This window comes from Chiloscyllium plagiosum, chromosome 2, assembly GCF_004010195.1.
Source record: "Chiloscyllium plagiosum isolate BGI_BamShark_2017 chromosome 2, ASM401019v2, whole genome shotgun sequence".
NCBI lineage: Eukaryota > Metazoa > Chordata > Chondrichthyes > Orectolobiformes > Hemiscylliidae > Chiloscyllium > Chiloscyllium plagiosum.
Window position 1 is genome coordinate 62,238,924 of NC_057711.1, and position 26,251 is coordinate 62,265,174.

Genomic DNA, 26,251 nt, shown 5'->3' on the forward strand with positions numbered 1-26,251 from the left:
TCAACTTTAAAAGTTTATTGAACATTTAAATCAGACAATAAAAGGACAAGACAAACCAGAAAAATGCCACTCTCAGAACTGCATCTGCATCATTAGCAATAGTCCATGAAATATTTGCAACAAGCAATTAAACACTGATTGTAATATTACATTTGAGTACCATACATTTTTCCACTTTGATTTTGATAAAATTGAGCAAATAGGTTATATAAAGAAATACATTTAAAGTGTGCATTGAAAAAAATTTCCAAAGGCAATATCTTAACACACTCGATTCCAGGGAGTTTTATCGGCCATTGTTTAAGTACTCTTCTTCTCTTCAAAGATCAAGTTTGCTGTTGCTTTTTTGGCTAGAAGAACACAAACAAACAAAGATGGTACCTTCAAATTGTTAATTTCAAACCAGCAAAACACAAATGCTCATTCTGGCATAGATCAATTGTCCAGTGCCTACCAACTAAACCAGCTTACTCAATTTCAACAACAAAGAATTATTTGCATCTTACGAGGTATTGGATTCTATGCTGGGGTACTCGGAACATATAATTTCTTCCCAAGTAGAAGACCAAACAGTAAATGTTGAGAAGCTGTTTTAGTAGTGCAGCATTTCCCTCATGTTCAATCTGATCTTCACCCATTTTCCAGAATTATGATAATCAGGATCTGATTAACAGCATTAAATAGCATTAATATGCATTCATCTTTTGAAATTGATGTTCATGCAGCCATACAAAACAGTACTTTGGAATTCCAGTGCAGGGGCCTGGAATAACACCTATAACCTTGTTCGCACTATCCAGTATTTCACCAAATCTCAAGCTCTGCCTCAGTGGGAGTTATCAAAGCACATTCAACAGGAAATTAAGCTGTTAACTTGAGATGACAGCATTGCAACTCCAAACCAGAGTGCAGCAAAACAAGAAACCCAGCTGACATTTCTAGATGCAATAGGCTAGAAGTGGGAAAGACAACTTGTTTCATAATGGCCTAGATGATGTGTTAGTGATATTAGCCAGGTGACTAGGAAAAGTCCCCTGTTCTGCAAAAATAGCACTTGACCCATCAATTCTTCTGACACAATAGACAAAGTCTTGGTTTAGTGTTTCATCCAAAAAAAAAAATTGTTATTCCCTGGCTAAGAAGCTTGTATTGATGTTAACCCGTCCTCCATTACAAAAGCAGAGTCTTTTTCCTCTTTGCTGTACTGGTATAGTAGGTAAAGTACTGATTACATCCACTTCCATTGGAGGGGCATTAAGCATCCACATTAAGCATCACTAACCAGGAACTCTCCAACTCATATGCCATAGACATATCAGAAGGATGTGTGGATTGATAATCAACATATTTGACTACATTTACAAATATAGTTTCCATGGCTATCAAGTCATGGAAGTGATGCCTCCAGGCTCAAAGGCAACGAACGATACTATCACAGGGCCACAAAGACTTCCACTAATAAAAACAGTAACTGATTTGTAATGTTTGCTGATGCTAATTTTGTCCCAAACGTATTAATGTTGCTTTTTTTAAAAAAAACAGCCCACTCAGATGAGAGCGGATATTGATGAGTGATTCTTTTTCTCCTTGATTAAGTATGGCTGAGTTAGGGTATTCATTCTGCAAGAGCTCCAAACACAAAATATCATCACTGAGAAAACATTTGAAGATTTTGTAGTTTAAAAGACCTATTCAACAGGAGCAGACATGCAAGGAATATATTGCAGCTGTAAATGATACATTATTAATCTTACCATTTTCTTTAATAGTATCTGCAGCTTCTGAGGCCCGATCACCAATATTCTTCACAACCTCATCCAATTTAGCCTCATGTTTCAGAAAGAAAGGGCGAATGAAACGCTTGTAGATCACTTGAGAGCCATTATTTGCAATGGGAACCATACACCAAACCAGGAATGCACACTAGATATGATCAAAGAGATGTATTAAAATAAATGATTGAGATCCTATATTTGTCCACAATGCTACGGTGCATTCTAGTATAACGTGGCAATAGTGTTCCTCTGCAACCTCGCACTATGGAAAACTGCTACAGAAAATCATGCTGTAGAAGATCGCTACAGAAAATGACTATACCCATTCAGTAGAAAGTTCACATTATCCAAACAGCATCCACAATTTGTCAATTGCATTATAGCCTAATCATGTTGATAAAACATATGTTATACCAGAATGACCTATATTCCTATTAAATTTGTTTGCCTACCAGTTGTCATTCCAAATATCACCACTTGGAGCATTTTGATTGTTAATGACTTATTTTGATTTAAGTCAACATGTTATGAATATTTGTTGCAAAATCCTTCTGCTGTCTCAAACGATTATCCTAAATCATCTTGTGATTTCACTTTGAGTTATCCAAAATAATACTCTACATCTGCTCTAAAGCAGGAAGCAACATTGCAGTTAGCTTGAGAAATATTGTGTCTGGCTATCAGATTTGCCCATCTGCAATCAAGGGTCACCAGAGCCGAAACCGTAACTGATTCCTTTTCAAAGGCGGTCAGACCTGCTAAGTTTTTCCGGTAACTTCTATTTTAGTTTGATTTTAGACCATCCGCAGTTCTTTTGGTTTTTAACCTCCCAAAGCTCTTGATTTATCAAATACCCTGTAATCTGCCCCGACCCTATAAGTCATTCTTTACCAGCCATCATCCCTATCTCTCAATCTTCAAGCAGCATGGTCTAAATACTCCTGAAGAAGTGTTTCTTATTTAGAGCCAATTCTTTAAAATCAAATGAGCTTCCTGTTCTTCAAAACAGGCCACTATGGAGACAATACTCTATGGAGAGGAAGGAAGCCTAGACTATTTATTTATTCAATGCCAGGATGTGGGCATTGCTCACAACAGCAGTATTTATTGGCCACCCCCAAATACTCTCAAGAGGTTTCAGACCAACCTTCTAAAAATGGTGGAATCTACATTCCCACAGCGCTATTAGCAAGACAGCATTTTGACATAGCTGAAAATGTGTTGCTGGAAAAGCGCAGCAGGTCAGGCAGCATCCAGGGAACAGGAGAATCGACGTTTCGGGCATAAGCCCTCAGCATTTTGACAGAGCATTCTTGAAGGAAGTCAGAATGCTGTGCCACTTGAAGCAAAAACATACAAGTAGAAATGTTTCCAGGAGCTAGAAGTTGTGGTTTGGAAAATATTATCAAAGGCAGCAATTCATTGCAGTGCACGATGTAAATGGTATATATTATTTCCACTGCATGCTGACAGTAGAGGTAGCAATTGTTTGAAGGAATGAGAATCAAACAGACTTTGTCCTGAATGGCATTGAACTTTGAACTTTGATGGAGCTGTACACATTCAGGCAAGTGCAGTGTATTCTAGAACACTCCTAAACCAGTGGCTTCTAGTCAGGGTGGACAGTATCTTCAACCTCTCACCCTCAACACGCAGCGCTCAACTCCCTCTGCTCCAACCCCAACCTCACTATCAAACAAGCAGAAAAGGAGGGGAGGGGGGGCCTGCAGTGGTAGTCTGGTACATTGACCTCTACACCGCTGAAGCCAAGTGCCAACTTGAAGACACCTCCTCCTACCACCCCCGTGACCACGACCTCACCTCCCAGACCATAAACAACTTCATCACCTCAGGAGATCTCCCACCCAAAGCTTCCAACCTCAGTTCAGGAACCCCTGACTGACCAATTCTACCTCCTACCCAAAATCCACAAACCGCACTATCCTGGCTGACCTGTCATCTCAGCCTGCTCCTACCCCACCAAATTCATCTCCACTTAGCTCGATACTGTCCTACCCACCTGGTCCTGGAACTCCCCACATTTATCCGAGACACCACCCATGCCCTCCACCTCCGAGACCTCAGTTTCCCTAGGCCCCAACGCCTCATCTTCACCATGGACATCCCGTCCCTATACGCTCCATCCGCCATGACTAGGGCCTCTAACCCTCCCCCGACGTCCCCACCAGTACCCTTTCACTGACACTAATCTGTTTGGCTGAACTGGTCCTCACCCTCAATTTCTCCTTTGAATCCGCCCACTTCCTCCAGACGAAAGGGGTAGCAATTGGCACCCACATGGGCCACAGCCATGCCTGTCTCTCTGTCAGCTATGTGGAACAGTCTACCTTCTGCAGTTACACTGGCACCACTCCCCACCTTTTCCTCCGCTACATTGGACTACATTGGTGCCATCTCGTGCTCCCATGAGGAGATTGAACAGTTCAGCAACTTCACCAACACATTCCACCCCGAACTTGACTTTACCTGGACCTCTCCAAAAATGGTGACCGACTCAACACTGACATTTTCTGCAAACCCACAGACCCCTCCCACTCCACCTCCTGCAAAAATGCTATCCCTTATTCGCAATTGCTCCACTGTATCTGCTTGCAGGAGAACCAGTTCCACCACAGAACACAACAGATGTCCTTCTTTAAAGGCCACAATTTCCCCTCCCTTGTGGTTGATGATGCCCTCCAGTGCATCTCATCCACTTCCCACACCTCAGCTCTCGAACCCCACCGCTCCAACCGCAACAAGAACAGAACCCCTCAGGTCCTCACCTCCCGCCCCACCAATCTCCATATACATTGCATCATCCTCTGCCATTTCCACCACCACCAAACGAACCCCACCACCAGGGATATATTTCTCTCCCTACTCCTATCTGCTTTCTGTAAAGACCATTCCCTTCGCAACTACCTCGTCAGGTCCATGCCCCCCCACCCCAACAACCCACCCTCCCCTCCTGGAACCTTCCTCTGGCACCATAGGAATTGAAAAACCTGCATCCACACCACCCCCCGCCTCTGTCCTGTCCCATCTGTCCATCTTCCTTCCCATCTATCTACACAACTCTCCCCTTCAACCTATCACCTTTACCCTCCTCCTCCATCCACCTATTGCACTCTCAGCTACCTTCCCGCCACAACCCCACCTCTCTGCCATTTATCTCTCCAACCCTGAGGCTCCCAGCCTCATTCCTGAAGAAGGGCTTTTGCTCAAAACGTTGATAATCCTGCTCCTCGGATGCTACCTGACCCGCTACGCTTTTCCAGCACCATACTCTTGACTCTAATTTCAGCATGCATTACTCACTTCCGCCTGAATAGTATCTTGCACAGGACCTGTTTGCCTTTGGCCTGTCCATATGGGGAGAGTACAAAGAACTATCAATATGTTTTGGATTGGATAAATTAGAGTCAGAGATGTACAGCACAGAATCAGACCCTTCGGTCCAACCCGTCCATGCCGACCAGATATCCCAACCCAATCTAGTCCCAACTGCCAGCACCCGACTCATATCCCTCCAAACCCTTCCTATTCACATACCCATCCAGATGCCTTTTAAATGTTGCAATTGTACCAGCCTCCACCACTTCCTCTGGCAGCCCATTCCATACACGTACCACCCTCTGCGTGAAAAGGTTGCCCATTAGATCGCTTTGATATCTTTCCCCTCTCACCCTAAACCTATGCCCTCCTGTTCTGGACTCCCCCACGCCAGGGAAAAGACTTGGTTTATTTATCCGATCACAACTCATGAATTTATAAACCTCTACAAAGGTCACCCCTCAACCTCCGACACTCCAGGGAAAACAGCCCTCGCCTATTCAACCTCACCTTATAGCTCAAATACTCCAACCTTAGCAACATCCTTGCGAATCTTTTCTGAATCCTTTCAAGTTTCATAACATCCTTCTGATAGGAAGGAGACTAGAATTGCACGCAATATTCCAACAGTGGCCTAACCAATGTCCTGTACAGCCGCAACATGACCTCCCAACTCCTGCACTCAATATTCTGACCAATAAAGGAAAGCATTCCAAACACCCTCGTCACTATCCTATCTAACTCTGACTCTACTTTCAAAGGAGCTATGAACCTGCACTCCAAGATCTATTTGATCAGCAACACTCCCCAGGATCTTACCATTAAGGTGTAAAAGTTCCTGCTGAGATTTGCTTTCCCAAAATGCAGCACCTCACATTTATCTAAACTGAACACCATCTGCCACTTCCCAGCCCATTGGCCCATCTGATCAAGATCCCATCGTAATCTGAAGTAACCTTCTTCGCTGTCCACTACACCTCCAATTTTCATGTCATTTGCAAACTTATTAACTGTACCTCTTATACTCGCATCCAAATCATTTAAGTAAGTGACAAAAAAATAGAGGACCCAGCACTGATCCTTGTGGCACCCCACTGGTCACAGGCCTCCAGTCTGAAAAACAATCCTCCACCATCACCCTCTGTCTTCTGCCTTTGAGCCAGTTCTGTATCCAAATGGCTCGTTCTCCCTTTATTCCATGAGATCTAACCTTGCTCACCAGTCTCCCACAGGGAACCTTGTCGAATGCTTATTGAAGTCCATATTAGATCTCATCCACTGCTCTGCCCTCATCAATCCTCTTACTTTTTCAAAAACCTCAATCTAGTTTGAGAGACATTTATTTCCCATGCACAAATCCATGTTGACTATCCTAGTCAGTCCTTGCCTTTCCAAATACATGTACATCCTGTCCCTCAGGATTCCCTCCAACAACTTGCCCACTACTGACGTCAGGCTCACTGGTCTATAGTTCTCTGGCTTGTCCTTACCTCCCTTCTTAAACAGTGGCACCACGTTAGCCAACCTCCAGGTCTTCCAGCACCTCACCTGTGACTATCGATGATACAAATATCTCAGCAAAGGGCCTAGCAATCATTTTCCTAGCTTCCCACAGTTCTCAGGTACACCTGATCAGGTCCTGGGGATTTATCAAGCCGTTTCAAGCCATCAAGCACTTCCTCCTCTGTAATATGGGGATTTTTAAAGGTGTCACCATCTATTTCTCTACATTCTATATCTTTCATCTCCTTTTCCACAGTAAACGCAGATGCAAATATTTGTTTAGTATCTTCCCCCATCTTCTGCAGCTCCATACAAAGGCCGCCTTGCTGATCTTTGAGGGGCTGAAAATGTGTTGCTTGAAAAGCGCATGTAAGGCAGCATCCAAGGAACAGGAGAATCGACGTTTCGGGCATAAGCCCTTCTTCAGGCTTATGCCCGAAACGTCGATTCTCCTGTTCCTTGGATGCTGCCTGACCTGCTGCGCTTTTCCAGCAACACATTTTCAGCTCTGATCTCCAGCATCTGCCGTCCTCACTTTCTCCTCTGATCTTTGAGGGGCCCTATTCTCTCCCCAGTTACCCTTTTGTTCTTAAATGTATTTGTAAAAACCCCTTTGGATTCTCCTTAACCCTATTTGCCAAAAGCTATCTCATGTCCCCTTTTTGTCCTCCTGATTTCCCTCTTAAGTATACTCCTACTGCCTTTATACGCTAAGGGTTCATTTTATCTACCCTGTCTATAGCTGACATATGCTTCCTTCTTTTTCTTAACCAAACCCTCAATTTCTTTAGTCATCTAGCATTCCCTATACCTCCCAGCCTTTCTTTTCATCCTAACAGAAATATCCTGTCTCTGGTCTCTCGTTATCGCATTTAGATTAGATTAGACTTCGGCCCAACCAGTCCATACCGACCCTCCGAAGAGTAACCCACCCAGACCCATTTCCCTCTGACTAATGCACCTAACACTATAGGCAATTTAGAATGGCCAATTCACCTGACCTACACATCTTTGGATTGTGGGAGGAAACCGAAGCATCTGGGGATTTCTGAAGGCTTCCCATTTTCCAGCCGTACCTTTATCGGTGAACATCTGCACCTCCCCCCCACCCCGGTCAGCTTTTGAAAGTTCTTGCCTAATACCATCAAAATTGCCTTCCTCCAGTTTAGAACTTCAACTTTTAGATCCTGTCTATCCTTTTCTATTAGTTCTAAATTAGTCACTAATTTAGAACTAATAGAATTATGGTCACTGGCCCCAAAGTGCTCCCCCACTGACACCTCAGTCACCTACCCTGCCTTATTTCCCAAGAGTAGGTCAAGTTTTGCACCCTCAAGTAGGTACATTCACGTACTTAACATATTCCTCTCCATCCAAAACCTTAACACTATGGCAGTCCCAGTCTATGTTTGGAAAGTTAAAATTCCCTATCACAACCACCCTATTATTCCTACAGATAACTGAAATCTCTTTACTATCAACTAGTCTTCATCATTCAAATACTTTATGATCTTCCAAGTATGCTCTGAAGCTTTCATTGTCAGTTTCATTCCATTCCCTCAATACCAAAATGAACTGTTAGTCTTAATAATGGCCTGAATATTTAGGCCATCAGCATTAGCAGTTAATGACAAGAATAATCATTAATGTACTTTACAATGCAAATTGATTATAAAATAATTTCTACTTACCTTGAATATGTAATAAAAAGGAAACCAGGAAAAGAAGATGTCAGAAAAGAATTCACCTACACTGAAGAGACCATATACTACCCAGTACATCAGCCATATTGTATCGTCGTCTTTACCTGGGCTTTCGATAGCCTTGATTCTGTACGGAAGAAAAGTAAACTTACCAAATATTTCAACAGCACAAAGTAAGCTCATTTTAAATCTATCTTTAACAAATAAAACTTGCAGAAAGTCTAGGTACATTGCATCACTTTCTAATATGGGCAATCCAAGTGACATGTAAAGCCAAAGAAATTCACTGTGTGCTTAACTAGATTCCTGGTGAAACAAATTTGTAAAACTCCCACCAGGAAGGTATACATTGAGTACATAGTGTTTTTCAAAGTATTTTTATTTATTGATGATACTTACCCTTGCTGGATTATAGTGCTGCAACAGCTAACTTTAAATATTTTATCCATACAGCTTTTATATCTATACTGAGCTTCAAATGAACAGTTGGCCACAGAAGGCAGAGTTGACATCATTACCATTGTCACTTCATTCTGGTCCCATCACTTGCATTCTAGGAGTAAGGATTGGTAGCTCAACTTATTTTTCTCTATCTTAGTGCCACCAGACCAAGGTTAAGAACTACTGCAGATAAGATCAACTCAAATCAGCACAAAGGTTGAATTTTCCACGCAAGTGAAGCAGTGATCTTCTAGTTCACTATGCCACATGCAGTCTTTAGCTCCACTTGCTGTAAATGCTAGATTTAGCAAACAAAGGAAAATGTTAGGTACAATTAGTAATACATCTGATTGTGTTAGCTTCGAGCAATACAATGGGGTGACTGGCACAAATGTACTGAATAATGTTTATCCATTGAACAACAGTAGTTATAAATATGGTTTTGTGAGCTGTCCCTGAAATGATTCATGTACTTAAACCTCAGGCCTCTTTTCAAGTAAAATTTAAATGAATTTGTAACTCAATTAACAGTGGAGCGTTTGACAAAGGCGATAAATTCCTATTATGAATGCTCGCCATGTGACTGGAGTACATTTCTATTTTTGGCTGTGATACCATACACAAACAACATGGTAGATTAATTTTACCAATAAATTTAACAGATATCCTTTTCATATTTCAAGCAGATTGAGGGCAATTTTACGTAGTACCTTCAGTTTACTGTGACAATCATCTTGTTGTCTAATTAGAACCACTCCGGTAAAGGAGGCTATTTTCCCAATATGGCCGCCAGAAGTTCTATTTTTACAGAGCGGCGAGGAGAGAGGGCAGAGAGAACAGAGGGCTGCCAGGAAGAGAGAGCACACAAACCATTTTTAAAGGAGCAACTGAGGAAGAGGTCACAGCAAGGAACAGAGGGCTGCTGGGTATATCTCTAACCAAAAAAAAAAGGATGCTCATGTGTAGCTAAAGTAAGGTGTTTCAATTGATATTTCTTGTGTATCGTGTGATTAATTAAAACTTTACTGTTAGTTGATTAGTTGAATAAGACCACAGAGAAGTACTAGGAATCATTTGACTCAAATTTGTATAAATTAATTAACTAAGCAGAGATGGCTGGGCAGGTGATGTGCTGTAGCTGTACGATGTGGGAGCTGGCTGATCCCATTGTGAATGGCAGTGACCACATCTGCAGCAAGTGTTGGTTGCTGGAAGAACTCCGGATCAGAGTTGATGATCTGGAATCTGAGCTTCAAACACTGCAGCACATCTGGGAGGAGAAGAGTTACCTGGCCGTTTTGTTTCAGGAGGCAGTCACGCCTGGTAGATTCAAATTCAGTTAGTGATCAAGGACAACAGGGTGTGATTGTAAATGAGGCAGGTAGGGGGATTTGGAGTTCAGGGGTGGAGGAGCCTCAGCCCTTTACCTTGTCCAACAGGTATGAGATTCTTGCTCCCTGTATGGATGAGGAAAAGGGCTGTGGGGTGGATGAGCTAGCTGACCATGACACCATGGTACAGAAGGCCACTCAAGAGGGGGAGCAAAAAGACAAGTAGTTGTTATCAGGGATTCTGTGATTAGGGGGAACAGATAGTATCCTTTGTGAGCCATATCTGGAGTCCCACATGGTGTGTTGCCTGCCCAGTACCACAGTACAAGACATCTCAGACTGGTTTGAAAAGATATTGGAGCAGGAGGGAGAAGATCCAGTTGTTGTGGTCCACGTTGGGACTAACAACATAGGCAAAGCTAGGAAAGGAGGACCTGTTTGGGAAGTAGCAAGCACTAGGAAGGAAATTGAAGAATAGGTCCTCGAGGGTCATAATGTCCAGATTACTGCCTTAGCCACATGCTAATTGGCATAGGGATAAGTAAATTAGGGAAGCAAACGCGTGGCTAAGAGATTGGTGTGGGAAAGAGGGATTCCATTTCATGGACATTGGCATCAGTTTTGGAACCGGGGTGGGGAGGGGGAAATCTGTACTGATGGGATGGGATGGTCTCCACCTGAACCGATATGGAACCAATGTTCTGGCGAAAGAAAATAAATAGGGTGGCCATTAGGACTCGGGGAGGCGAAGGGAAAACGACGGAGTATGGAGTCAGCAGATAAACAGCAGGTTAGCATGTGTTCATGGTTTTGGTTTAAATTCAAGGCAGATTAGGAATGAAGCAAAAAAAAGGATAACTTAGGACATATTACTAGAGATGTTGGAAATCACGAGTATATGAAAATTAGCATTAAAACACTCTACCTGAATGCTCATAGTATTCGTAACAAATTAGATGAATTAGTAACACAAAATCATCGTGAATAATTATGATGTGGTAGTCATCACAGAGATGTGGTTGCAGGGGGTTCAGGATTGGCAGTTAAACATCCAAGGATTTACAAATTATTGAAAAGACAAGGAGGTGGACAGAGGGGGTGGGGTTGTCTTGTTAGTTAAGAATGAAATTAAATCTATGGCACTGAATGACACAGGGTCAGATGATGTGGACTCTGTGTGGGTGGAGTTGAGGAACCACAAAGGCAAAAAACCATAATGGGAGTTATGTACAGACCTCCCAACAGTGGTCAGGACCAGAACTGCAAGATGTACCGGGAAATAGATAGGGCAGGTCAGAAAGGCAAGGTCATGATGATTATGGGGGACTTCAATATGCAGGTGGACCGAGTGAATAATGTTGCTGGTGTATCCAAAGCAAGGGAATTCACGGAATGCTTACAGGTTGGCTTTTTGGAACAGACTGTGATGGAGCCCACAAGGGAGCAGGCTATTCCGGACTTAGTGCTATGTAATGAGCCAGACTTTATAAAACATCTTAAAGTAAGGGAACACTTAGGAGGCAGCGATCATAATATGGTAGAGTTCAGTCTGTAATTTGAAAGACAGAAGGCAAAAATCGGATGTAATGGTGCGACAGTTAAATAAAGGTAATTCCAGAGGCATGAGAGAGGAATTGACGAAAATCAACTGGAAGCAAAGCCTCACGGGGAAGCCAGTACAGTAACAATAGCAGGGGTTTCTGGGTGTAATTTAGGACACAATAGAGGTTCATCACAAAGAAAAGAAAGGTTATCTTGGTTGGGCGGGGGGATAGATTAGATAGCTATGGCTGACAAAGGAAATCAGGAAACGTTTCAAAGAAAAGGAGCCTATATATTGACCAAGAGCAGTGGGAAATCAGAAGATTGGGAAGACTACAAAAATAAACAAAGGATAACAAAGAGAGAAATAAGGAAGGAAAGGTTCAAATACGAAGGTCGGCTAGCCAGTAATATTAGAAATGATAGTAAAAGTTTCTTTCAATACATAAGAAACAAATGAGAGGCAAAAGTAGACATGGGGCCGCTCCAAATTGATGTTACAAGGCTAGTGGTGGGAGATCAGGAAATAGCTAAAGAATTTAATAAGCACTTTGCATCAGTCAGCAGTAATATCCCAACAATTAAGGAGAGTCGGGCAGACTTGAGTATGGTAGCCATTACAAAAAGACCATGTGCTAGAAAAGCTAAAGATCAAAAAAAATTGATAAATCTCCTGGCCCCAATGGGCTACATCCTAGAGTTCAGAGAGAGGTGGCTATGAAAATAGCGGAGGCATTGGTTGTGATCTTTCAAAAGTCACTGGAGTCAGGGAAAGTCCCAGATGGTTGGAAAATCACTGTTGTAACCCCCTTGTTCAAGAAAGGATCAAGACAAAATATGGAGAATTATAGGCCAATTAGCCTAACCTTAGTTGTTGGTAAAATTCCAGAATCCATTGTTAAGGATGAGATTTCTAAATTATTGGAAGTGCAGGGTCAGATTAGAACAAGTCAGCATGGATTTAGTAAGGGGAAGTCATGCCTGACAAACCTGTTAGAATTCTTTGAAGAGGTAACAAGTAGGTTAGATCAGGGAAACCCAGTGGATGTCATCTATCTAGACTCCCAAAAAGCCTTTGATAAGGTGCCTCACTGGAGGCTGCTGAGTAAGGTGAGGGCCCATGGTGTTCAAGGTGAGCTATTGGCATGGATTGAGGATTGGCTGTCTGACAGAAGGCAGAGAGTTGGGATAAAAGGCTCTTTTTCAGAACAGTAGCTGGTGACAAGTGGTGTCCCATAGGGTTCAATGTTGGGGGCTGCAGCTGTTCATTTTATATATTAATGTTCTGGATCAAGGAACTGGGGGCATTCTGGCGAAGCTTGCCAATGATATGAAGTTAAATGGACAGGCAGGTAGTACTGAGAAGGTGGAGAGGTTGCAGAAAGATTTAGCAAGTTTAGGAGAGTGGTCCATGAAATGGCTGATGAAATCCAACATGAGAAAATGTGAGGTCTTGCACTCTGGGGGAAAAAAAACACAGGCTTGGACTATTTTCTGAACAGTGAGAAAGTTCATAAAGCCAAAGTACAAAGGGACCTGGGAGTGCTAGTCTAGAATTCTCTGAAGGTTAACCTGCAGATTGAGTTTGTGATTAAGAAAGCGAACGTAATGTTTTCATTTATCTCAAGAGGGTTTGAATATAAAAGCAGCGATGTGCTTCCGAGACTTTATAAAGCTGTAGTTGGGCCCCATTTCAAACACTGTGTCCAATTTTGGGCCCCACACCACAGGAAAGATATACTGACACTGGAGCGTGTCCAGCAGAGATTCACATGTGTGATCCCTGGAATGGTAGGCCTAATATATGATGAACGGCTGAGGATCCTGGGATTGTATTCAATGGAGTTTAGAAGGTTGAGGGGAGATCTCAGAAACTTACAAGATAATGCATGGCTTAGAAAGGGTGGACACTGGGAAGTTGTTTCCATTAGGCGGGGAGACTAGGACCTGTGGGCATAGCCTTAGAATTAGAGGTGGTCCAATTTGGAATGGAAATAAGACATTGCTTCAGACAGAGTGGTGGGCCTGTGGAATTCATTACCATGGAGCGCAGTGGAGGCCGGGACATGAAATGTCTTCAAGGCAGAGATTGATAAATTCTGGATCTCGCAAGGAATTAAGGGCTGGGGGAAGAGTGGGGTTAAGTGGAGTTGAAATGCCAATCAGCCATGATTAAATGGTGGAGTAGACTCGATGGGCCGAATGGCCTTTCCTCCACTCCTGTCTCTTATGGTCTTAAGTCCTTATAAAAACATCCTCACTGCCAATACTGAATATGTTAATATTCTTGAACATTTAATTTTTTGTTCATACTAAATTATGAATGCATGATGGATTTCAATAAATCATCAATTGCTAACATTTCCCTGAAGAGATGAAGGTTATTTTTCTGAAAGTGAAGCAAACCATCTAGCAGACTGGAGGGAACAGAGGTTTATTCTGCATTCAGTCCAGTTTGAGCACAGCATAAGAATGTTTAGTATTGAAACCATGTCTAAAATGAAACAGTGGTTCATCACCAAGCCAGTGTAGCTCATAGCACTTAACAGGGGCGAGCCCCAAGATCTAATGTTGCCTACATTCGCCTTGTTGAATAATGTTTAACCGTTGTCTAGCCGTGATGCCTTTATTCACTACTTTAAGATTTAGCAAGCCAGAACCTCGAGGTGAAATTGCCATAACAGCTTGGTTAGTGCTGGTTATCTCAAATAACAAGGGCTGAGACATCCTGCTGACCGTCTGCCAATTTTCAGTACAGGAAAAAGGCAGGCACGGCAGAAATTCTACAGCTTCTCTTGTTTTCAGGACCTAATTTTCCCTTGAGAAAAAAAACGTATTTACCATTAAATTTAAGCAGTCTAGAAATTTATTTCATCAATCACAGATTCACTTTGAAAACACATCTGTTACTAACAACTTTGTCATCTTGTCTCCTTTATAGACCATTCTCCACCCCAGCTGCAGGCAAGCACAGTAGCAGTTACAGAGCACACCACTACAGTGATGTATAATATATCTATGCAAGTGATTTTCAGGTTTGAAAAAAATCAACCAGGGCCCAAAGGTGCATCTTTCAATGGGGTGGCAATTCCACTAGGTGATAATGTGCCCCAGATCCTCAAATCCCTTTGTAATAGTACCGTGGGGGTACATGTCCTTCATGGACTCCAGTGGTTTAAGGCAGCAATTCACCATCACCTTCTCAATGTGAGTTAGAGATAGGCAATAAAAACTACTATAGCATGCAATACCCACTTCTTGTCAAAGTTTGGAAGATGAAAAATTGGATTTAAAAGATTTTCCAATAATTTGAAGACAATTTAATTAAAACTCTATTCCTTCTGTAGCAGAAAAGTCTTTCGTGTTTTATTGCAACTGGAGTGTTTAAAAATTATCCACACTACTTTACTAGTACCTGCAATACCTATTATTCATATATTTGCTAGGAACATTAGTTTATGACTTTAGAAAACCAAAGAAAATTTTTCCTTACATGTTAACTCAGCCAGTGCTCTCTATACACAGTAAAGTGAATCACATTAAACACGATTCACAGAATTGCTAAAAAGTTTTGACTCAGGATATTGGTGCTAAAATTTGATTATTGCAGCAAATACTAAGTAGTCTTAAAATTTCATTCAGTGCAAATGCTTTCATGCATTTTTACTTTTAAAATGTAAAATTAAGTTGAACTATTCTGTTCAAGCCTTCTTCTAATTTATCTCACCGCAGAGGTGTTTGTGTGAAGATTTTATTTTTCAATAAAAATAGACATAAATGGCCATTTTGTACTGTAGAACTGGAAAACTGCTTTTAAAAAACAGTCAGAGCTTTGTCATGCACTAATATTATACTGTATTAGAGTGGTGATTGGTTGGAGGAGGTGTTGCTATGGAGAATTTACAAATTAGCTCATTGACAGTCAACTGCCAAGCTTTGCTTAAATTTCAACAGGCAAATTGGTCAAGGCATCGTACTGAGAAATTAACCAGAGAATGGCTGTCACCTCTTTAGTTCAATTGATTAAAAAGCAGGCTGTGTACATATTCTGTCTGTCTGCAGAGTACAGGGCCACATGTCTTAATATATGTGCCTTCAGTATGTGCAAGCATGTGACAATGACCCTGAAATGACAATCTTCAATTGGTTGTCAACATAATTCTGAAAGAACTGTACAGGATAAACACAATGTTCCCAATGACCAGGGATCCAGAACCAGGAGTCGCAGTTTGTGGACATGGGGTGTGCCATTTAGGACTGGGATGAGAAGAAATTTATTCACCCGGAGTGTGAAACCTGTGGAATTTATTGCCACTGCAAGTGGTCAAGACCAAAACATTTGAATGTTTTTTCAAGGAGTTAGAGAAAGTTCATAGAACTAAAGGAATCAAAAATTATGAGAAGGCAAGTGGGAACAAAATTGGAATATCAGCCACAATCATTCTGAGAGGCAGGGCAGGCACGAAGGGTTGAATGGCCTACTCATGCTTTGATTTTACACGTTTGTTAGATGTGAATCACAACTGGAAAACATTTGCTAAATTATTGTGACTGTGTTAAGAATTACACTAACAACCAATTTAAAATCATCAGTTGGGTTCTCATTTTGGCGTACATGTACATTCTTGAAGCTACATATATTAATGCACAGAGGTCTATTGCACAATAGGTGTCCATATCTTTAGTTAATATAGTCAACAGTCATTCTCTGGTTCATTTACATAAATGAAGCAATTAATAATCAGTCATCCAACTGGTGCATTCTCTAAGCAACAACAGCGTGCAATCAACACTCTTTTCTCATTCTGTATAAATACTGTTTCTCATTACATTAATATTCTTGAAAAAGTATCCTGATATATGCAAGATATAAAGCTTCAACATATAGTTTATTGAAAAAACATATGAATCATATAAATAGAAAAGATTTGCTCTAAGGACAAGATGCTTTGCTATAGAAATTAAATGTGTACTTGCAACCAAGTTAGTAGTTTTTAATATTTAGGAAAAAAGGAATCTTCAACTATTGCTGTACTTGATTACTAATTGGGAGTTTCCAACTTCTGAGGGACAAAACAAATAGAACCAAAACAGTGCACGCAATTATTAGAAAACAAGAGAGTTAACAGCAATAGTCCAGATTTCAATAGAATCCAATGCCAACATATTTGCTGATACACACCATTGGTAAACAGAATGTGGTTGCATTGTGCATGTTGGTACATCTAGTATTGTTCAATTACTACTGATTAAACCATTAATATTAAAAATTATTTTGACTTTTTCTACACTGCAGACTATCCTCAGGAGGTCCAACACCTAGACTTGGACATATAAATCTAGGCTGACAAATCTAGAGTTACTGTGTTTGGTTGAGATACTAACCCAAGACCCTTTTACCTTGCAGTTGAACACAAATGTTGCCATTGACACTTGGGGAGAATGCTCACTTTTCAGAGTGTCCTCATCAATATTCTTTCTCAACATTAATCAGTCCTTTCGTCTCATTTCTGTGTGGGGGTCTTGGTGTGCACAAATCTGGCTGCTATATTTGTCTAGAGAAATCAGACACTACCCGTCAAAGTATTTAACTGGCCATGAAGCACCTTGGGAAGTCCTGAGGACATCAAAAAAGTGTTATATATATGCACAAGTTTTTCTTTTTCTCATATCATGAACCTCTATCTATAACTGGTCACTGGGGATGATTCCTTCTGCTTCTCCCTACAGGAAAGGCAATGCTGCCAGTCCCTAGCATACAAAAATGAAACAAAGAAAAAGAAAGAGAAAAAGGAGGTTAGTACTAAAACTGAAAATTGGAAACTATCTCCAAAATGCTTTTGTATTTATTTTTCCCTATATTTCTTTAACATTACACAAACTAGTTTGATAAACATAAATGTAATTTAAGTTACAAAAGTAGCTATAATCAGTGTTGAATTGAAATGGTGTCCCCAGGCAGCCACAAGTAGATTTCACCAGCCTTCCTTGACAATTACAAATGAAAATTCGGAAAGCTAAAATTAGATTAAAAGCAGGATTGTTAAAGTGTAACATCAGAGGCCCATGTCTTTCTTAATTTGCTGGCAAACAAATTCACAAAAAAGTCCTGCTCATGTTTCCAAGTATGTGCTCAACAAGAAAATGACAAGAGGTGAGTCAAGCTGGTACTGTACCTTCAAAACACAAGTCTCAATTCCAAAGCTGACACAATGAACAAAATAACAGTAGTTGATGAAAAAAATTTCCAACTTTGTGACTTTAATACACGTCAGTAATTCTGTTCACATTGCCTACATTTTTTCACAGAACATTGATTTTTATATGATTTTCCAATGATACTCTGATGTAATACAACTGTAAATTCTCAAAATTATACATCCAGCATTAAACATAGACATACAACCATTAACACTATTAAGCGCCAACTAAATGCAAGACCTCTCACTAAAGTTAATAGCTATTCATTAAAATCCACTTCAAAAATATTGATGCTTAAGGAAAAAAGGTTTGACAAGCATGAGAGAGAGAAAGAAATAGAGGGTTATGATCACAGAATTAGATTGAGGAAGCTCAGATCAAGCACAAACATGAATGTGCACATGTAGTTAGGCTGATCGGCTTTTTTTGTGTCACATTTCCTGTACAATCCTATACAGACTGTGCAGTATCATAATTGTTAAATTAAAGGCTCCACCTAACCGTTCAGACAATTCAGATGAACAAAAAATTCAAAAGGCATGAATCGAATAGTGCGGAATTCTCCACAGATGTGACCAAAACCTTCTTTCAACAAAAAAAGGAAGCAATTTCACCACTATTTTTGCAATCCCTGTTGAAAATATCTAACTACATCTTAACAATCCTACATTTGTATTACTTTACTTTCACATCATCTTTTTCTTACTTGGTATATGAATTCTCTGGCCCATGTGTATACATGTATTTCCATTGGATGTTTAACAGGCTATAAATTACACACCAACTGTTCAGTGCCTAAGTCAAATTTTTGTATCCCAGGTACAAATTTGATTTTCTTTTTCAGGAATTTTAGGATAATTGTATCTTTGCAAACACACCTTCCAAACAAAAGTTACATTTCAACAGTTCAACTCTTTATGCCAAATCCACAGTTTCGTCCACAGTATCTGTTGCAGCTAAAAGGATGGCAAAAGTTTTCACCCCATCCTTCTGCTACTCTCCTGGTCTTCTCTCCGCAATCCTGTTTATTTCATTGGCATTATCCTCAATCCATAACTGCAGCTCAGTCTCCCTTCAGCAGATTCTGCTAGATTGGATAGTTAATTTGCTCCCCAATCTCAGCAAATGAAACCAGATCTTTATATTAATAGCAGACATAGAACCTCTCTTTGGAGATTAACAGATGAATTTTCCATTTTCCTGACTCATTGTAGTAGGCTTAATGTCAAGTGACTAATTAAATAGTAACCCAGATAGTAACTATTAAATGACAGTCAGCTCAGGATAGTAGAAAGTTTATTCATCATTCAAAAACTTCAACCTCCAATAAATCCTCTATGACCAGGTAAAATGCAATTAAAACAAATTGAAGGAACAAAATGAACACCACTGATATTATCATTCTTCCCAATTCTTTTTTACATTGCTTGGTTTAACCGTTTAAAACTGTCATCATGCACAATGCCACCACCAGCTGACCTTTCCACCAGCTACCAAATTGCAATTCTCTAGTTATATTGAAACTCAAGTATGAGACAGTTTTTAGTACGGCAGCTATCACGGCACAGTCACTGCGCAGTGATCAGAAAGTGATTACTGAAATGTAGTCAGTAACGTAATGTTGAAAACATAAGTCAGTTTGCACACAGCCCTAACAAACAGAAATTAAATGAATTATGAGCACCCCCTCCCCCCAAGAGAGTGTCAAGCATTCAAATATTTGGCTGTAGGATGCAAGAACACAAGATAGGAAGAACAAAAATGCGAATAAAATAAATGCTGGAAATCAAAAGCAGAAAATGCTGCAAACAGGAGGATGTCAACTTTTGTTCATAACAAGAAAAGGGAATTTAATATTTAGTTGAACACTTCAAAATGGAGACCACTACGGTGAACAAAGCTAGATAAGAAATGATGTCATGGTTTCCCATAGTTAGAACAGCTGTTGGAGACAGAATGTAGAAAAAAAAAGTGATTTACATAGGTTATGAAAGGGGACAGAAAAGCTCATACTTTGGTAGAAAATGCTTCCCATTTTTTAAAAACAGGAACGGTATTGATACTTGGGTGACGTAAAAATCTTGCTGCCACAGAAACCCTCAAGCATTTCTAAACACCACTGACCCATAGATCTGGTATCAATTAGAGGAAACAACCAATATCAGCTCCATTGCAATTAACAAGACTACATAGGTGATACTGGAAAGCACACTATGACGTCCTGCTTGTAGCACAGCTTACTAAGGATTTATTTGCAGACATCTTTTTGTTGCACTCCTACAATTCGGTACAACGGCCAAAAGGCAAGGGAACCTTCCCACAATTGTGGTCACTCAAGTATCTGAGTGCAACAAATTTAATTATTTTGTTTCTAAAAGAAAAATCAAAAGAAATGCAGTGAACCTTTATTACTAAAGAGAGATTACGAACATGCCACTACCCATTGCAATGATTGTAATGAGGTCAGCCAGGTGGACCTCTGAGTTCCCTGATTCGAACTATTAATTTGGTCCAATCAGGGAGCCCTGGCTGACAGATATAAACAGGACTGCACCCGGGTGTTTTCCTATCTTCCTGATGGTGGAAATTGAATAAAGATTCATGCACTTTGTGTCTTTCACTGTGTCTCACACCTGCACACACACACCATGGGTGCTGGGGATAAAATAAGCACTACCGCACTTAGGTGGTAGTGTGGGGGTTAATAAAAAAAAGAAAAAAAAAAATAAACAGGACTGCACCCGGGTGTTTTCCTATCTTCCTGGTGGTGGAAATTGAATAAAGATTCGTGCACTTTGTGTCTTTCACTGTGTCTCACACCTGCGCGCACACACACACCATGGGTGCTGGGGATAAAATAAATACTACCGCACTTAGGTGGTAGTGTGGGTGTTTAAGAAAAAAAAACAAGGAAAAAAAAATAAACAGGACTGCTGGGATGGTAGTCACTATCTTGTATATTTTTATGCTTGATTTTCCCAAAGGTGATGTGCATTCACACAAGTATCAAGCCACTTTGTTAGGAGGCCTGAACTGCATGTTACTAATCTTATTTCATAGTGAATACTATGGTGTGTTGTATGATTAAACATCAAAATATTGTGACTTAAAAGAAATTATTTCGACTTTCTGATCTTTGCTCATTAATAAAATGAGAATCATGTCACATGATACATAGTTGTATTTAATGTATAAATAAAATTGAGAACAGGATGTAGACAGTACATGATTGAGGTGTGTAAAATAGAGTATTGATCTATAATGTTTGAATTAAAATGGTGTCATGTAGCATCTTGAAAAAAAAATAAACAGGACTGCTTATTTTTTCCCCAGCACCCATGGTGTGCGTGTGTGCAGGTGTGAGACACAGTGAGACACAAGGTGCACGAATCTTTACTCAATTTCCACCACCAGGAAGATAGGAAAACACCCGAGTGGCCAGTGACAAGCAGTGCCCTTCACAAAAGGCAATGCTGTGTGATCAAACAGTGAAGGGGAGGGCAGGGATTAAATCAAAATAGAGTTGGAGGGGAAAATAAGCACTACCGCAGTTAGGTGGTAGTGTGGGGATTAAAAGAAAAAAAAAATGGGGAGTGTCAGACATTCTTTCCACTCAGAGCTGGAAAAAAAAAGAAAAAAAAAAGGAAAAAAAAAAACAGGACTGCCAGAAGTTCAGATCACTTAGACTAGGTTCTAAGGAAGCTGAATTAATGTCAAGGACTCTCACCTTTAATAAAGGATGACTTGGTACCGGAATACTGGACTCTGGAGTTATTTCAGTGGTGATGAGAGAAAAGCACACTCCTGAAGAAATTCGCTCGCAACAGTCGTCTTTTGAGTAGGGGCAAGCATTTCTGGCATCATGCTATTATCTGGGGAGCTTCGCTGGTTTGATCCTACAGTCAAAGACTGGGTCCAGTTCGTGGAAAGAATGTGTTCTTCTTTCTGGACAAATGACATTGGGGCAGATGAAAAGCAATGTGTAATTCTCCTGGCTGCTCGTGGACCTGCAGCTTTAATCGGTTATTAGGAGCCTAATTTTCCCTTAGGCACCAGATACTAAAACCTTTCAAAAATGGACAAATTTAGTGAAGGAATATTATGACCCCAAGCGGTCTCTAATTTGGAGATGCTGTTTTAGTCAGCAATTTGAGAACCCGGGAATCCTATTAGGATTTTTGGCTAGGTCAAGATGACTGTCAGAAGCATCTGACTTTGGTTTAACCCTTAATGAGATGCTGAGACACCAGTTGGTATGTGGGATTAATGACGTGATCATGCAAAAGCACCTATGTGAAGCCCAACTGGACTTCAAATAGGCACTACAACTGGCTTTACCATTGGAAAACGTGGCCAGTGGAGTATAGGAGTTGTAATGTCTTCCAATTGGAAGTGGACATCCTCGCCAGTCCAATCGAGCTTGGGGAACAGCACGCGAGTGAAGGCAATTGCATAGCCACACTCAGAACATATCCTGAACAGAGGGACTCTAGGTGAGCCCACAGCAAAATCTCTAAACAAAGCCAAGCCTCAGTCAAATAGTTACAATTTTCTTCAGGATCCAGGCCAATAAGCCATTGTAGTTGCTGCTGCTGTGTACTCAAGACAGCAAAAGTCCCATTCACCTGAAATGGAATAAGGGAGCTCATAGGCCACATCTGGTTTGGAACACTTAAATTGCTTAGCACCAAATCAGAACCAATAAAAATAAACAACTGGCTAAATGGTCACCTAGTTCTGATGGAGGGTGATATTGACACGGCTACTTTGGTAATTGCTGAACAAGTCTTTAACAATATTCCCTCTGGATTCCAACCCTTAAGTTTGCGTAAGACATTGGCGAGACTAAGAACTTATACGGAGGAACTTTTCCACATTAAGAGTACAACTTTAGTTCCGATCTCTTACAAGAAGTAGCTGATTGTGGTAAAAGGCCCAAGCCCAAGCTTGATGGGGCAAAATTGGTTGAGAAAGATTCACCAAGATATTTTTCAATTAGAAAATAGCTGCCTGTGTGAAGCCCCAATTAAAAACCTGGATATTTTTCAGCAAGGTGCACAGATCAAAAGATGCCAAGGCACCTTGCATGTTGACCAGGAAGCAATTCCATGATTCTGCAAGGCCTTCCCAGTGCAATTTGCTTTACGTGCAAAGGTAGAGGCAGAAATCAGAAGGCTTGAAAGTGAAGGAATCATCAAACCAGTCCAGTTTGCGGAATGAGCAGCACTGGTTGTACCAATTATGAAGCCCGATGAATCAGTTCACTTTTGTGGTGATTTTAAACAAACCGTAAACCGCTTTTCTCAGCTGGATAAATACCCAATCCCTCGCTGAGGATTTATATGTAAAGCTGGCGCATGAAGGTGGGGGAGTGGCGGTGTCCTTCACAAAGCTGGACATGAGCCACATGGACCTGCAACTTCAGTTAGATGTGGATTCCCAGAAGTATGCTACAATTAATACCCATAAGGATTTGTACCAATATACAAGACTGCTATTTGGGGTACTGTCAGCCTGTGCAATTTTTCAGTGGGCAATGGAGAACATTTTACAAGGTCTACCTTGCCATTTATCCAGATGACATACTAAAAACACGGAATACCAATAAGGAGCACTTACAGATCTTGGACCTTTCTCCCAGATGGGCATACATTTTAGAAGGGTAAAGTGTTTGTTCAAGCACCCCAAGTGACCTACTTGGGCTACAAAGTCAACAAGACAAGGTTACACACGTTGGAAGATAAGGTTATGGCGATCAAAATTGTCCTGACTCCCACATCTATACTGAAGCTTTGGTCTTTGCTTGAGCTGGTGAATTATTAAGAAACGTGCATACATAACCTGGCCTCCATCCTGGCACTTTCACATTAACTCTTAAAAAGGATCAGCCTTGGAAATGGTCACTTGGTCATGCCATAGCTTGCAAGTGAAGAAACAGATATCACCCTCTAAGTTTTGGCACACCAAAATCCTAAGCAAGATCTGGTATTGACATGCAATGCTTCCCCATTTGACATCTGCATAATGCTAGCTCATATGGCCCAATAGAGAGGAGCACCCAATAGTGTACGCATCCAGTACTTTGGCTAATGCAGAGTGTAAATACACCCAGATAGAGAAGGAAGGTTTGGCTATTCTATTTGGAGTCAGGTAGTTTCATTAATACTTTTATAGATGTAAATTTGTCATAATAACAGACCACAAACCCCGCTAGGTGTACTTTAACATTACTAGGCAGTGCTGTCCATAGCTGAATTCAGCAATGGCTGAATGACAGTTGTTCAACGGCCTTTCTAATGGTTCTAGAAACTGTGGACTCTTCTCCCCCCCCCCCCTTCATCAAGCATTGAAGATACCTCTGAATCAGAGATGAACACAGCAAATGTCACCACCCCAAAGCCTGTGCTACCTGAAAAGAATGAATTTCTTCTGAGACTACCTGGGTACAAGGGGTGAACTACCATATATTACACAACATCTGTATTACAGGCAGAATTGACCAGATACTAAAATGCCCCAGGAGGCGATTCCCCCCCAAAAAAAACTGGCCTTTGTCCTCAGGTTCAGAGGGGAAGGGATGCAGGGATTCTGAGGTCAGCCAGGAGGATCTTGTAGAATGAGTTCCCTAATTGGCGCAGATTAACAGCTCCAATCAGGGAGCCCTAACTGAGATAAACAGCTGCACACACATGGTGCTGGAGAAAAAATAAGCACTACCGCAGTTAGGCAGTAGTGGGGGGGGGGGGGTTTAAAAATAAATTTTAAATTAAAAAAAAGTATCCCTAGAAAAATAAACAGCATGCCGGGATTTGAGGCTTGTCCTCATTTCCCTGAAAACCGGTTGAATGTCAGGGTTTGGGGCTTGGCTTTGCCATTCCTCTCCCTTGTAAAATTGCTGTTTCTCTGTAGACAGCTGTAAATGTTAATTGTTTTGTAAACTCCGAATTGTTTAATAAAAATTTTTTAAAAACCAGCATGCCAGAGATTCTGTTCACTCAGAGCTGGCTCTGAGGAAGCTGGCTCAGCGTCAAGGACTCTCCACATGTAAATAAAGGTGCCTTGGTGATGGGATACCAGCTGCCATGGAATTATTTCACTCAAAAGTATTGAAACATTACAGCACACAAAGCCATTCAGGCAAATATATCTGTATGGCTGAATAAACTAGCCATTCATTCTATTCATACTTAGAAGATTACAGATCAGGTGCAGGTAAGTTAGAGCTTCAGGTATAGATCCAGGTTCCCTTTAAATGAGTTGAGGGTTAGCGTCTCAACCACTAGCTTGGCAACTTCCAGACACTCTCCACCCCTCTATTACGTAAAATGTGTGCTTCCTGGTTACTGGCCTCTGTTAGAGTGGACAGGAAGACCCATTTCCTTAAGCCCCTCATTATTTTGTACACCTTTTAAATTGGAAGAAATGTTAGAGATCAGATGCAGTTTGGAGGGCAGTGGTTGAAAGGTAAGGTAGCAACATATTAGTAAAAGTAGAAAATCAGATCAAATTAAGGATATACACAGAGGAACAATACAGCAAAATATTCTAGGCGCAATAAGCTTTAGTGACCAAAGTTGATGTATCAATATACAATGGAAGTAGCAAATGGAATAAATTGGTCCCATTGAAGTCCAAATAATTTTTACAGCAGCCCCAAGCTTGAGTCAGATCTCATGTCTTTAGTTATTACTATTTGTATGGAAAATTGATGAAGAAGAAAAGATACAAGACAGCAGAGATAGAAATGGCAATTCTTAGAGCTGAATCTAGAGGCATAAAATTTCACACCACTAGCCTGTGCTAGTACCCTGCCTCCATCCGCTCCTCTGGCCATTTTACTAAATGAGAATGGGGTAAGGGATCAGAAAGTTTACTTGCCCACAAGTAGTTAATTGACTTTGTTAAGGCCTATTACCTCCAGGTGCCTGGAACCATTGGGCACCAGTATAAAACCTTAGAGATGGCGGTTTGGCAGCACCACAGGGTCCAGCAATCCAAGTTTACAAGCCAAGTCACTGACCATTCTGAGATCTCCCTCAAATTGTCTATTTTTTCCTCAATCCATTTTGAAACATGATTTTTGGAAGAAGCCGGAGAGCCTTCCTCAGGCCTTTCAACTTCAAAGGCCCACCCACCATTATTAATTAGCCATTTTGGGTAAACCACATCCAGATGACTGCTGCCTACAAAGTAGTGTGAGCTTCTGTCAACCATTTTACCTGTAAGTCCACAAAATTCCTTCACATGATTTCACATCACTAGAACAGAATTTATTTTCAATAGTTCAATAAAAGATTTAACGAGATGGTATCTTATTCAAGTTGTTAATCTTAGATGCTGCAAAGAATCAATTGAATGGGTATATTTCTGCAGAATTGGGATAGGAGATTCAGACATGATAAATATTTATAACTATACA

The 26,251-nt window shown here is 40.8% G+C and overlaps 1 protein-coding gene across 1 annotated transcript in view; it reads right to left on the minus strand.

Annotated features, from left to right (window-relative positions):
* reep5 (receptor accessory protein 5) overlaps positions 1–26,251 on the minus strand; it is a 34,839-nt gene continuing 8,588 nt past the window's right edge. Inside the window, exons 3-5 of the mRNA XM_043710717.1 lie at positions 8,306–8,444; positions 1,755–1,923; positions 1–350 (exon numbers count right to left, since the gene is read on the minus strand). Of these exons, the coding sequence (XP_043566652.1) occupies positions 301–350; positions 1,755–1,923; positions 8,306–8,444 (358 nt within the window). The 3' untranslated portion in view covers positions 1–300. The remainder of the gene's footprint in view (positions 351–1,754; positions 1,924–8,305; positions 8,445–26,251) is intronic.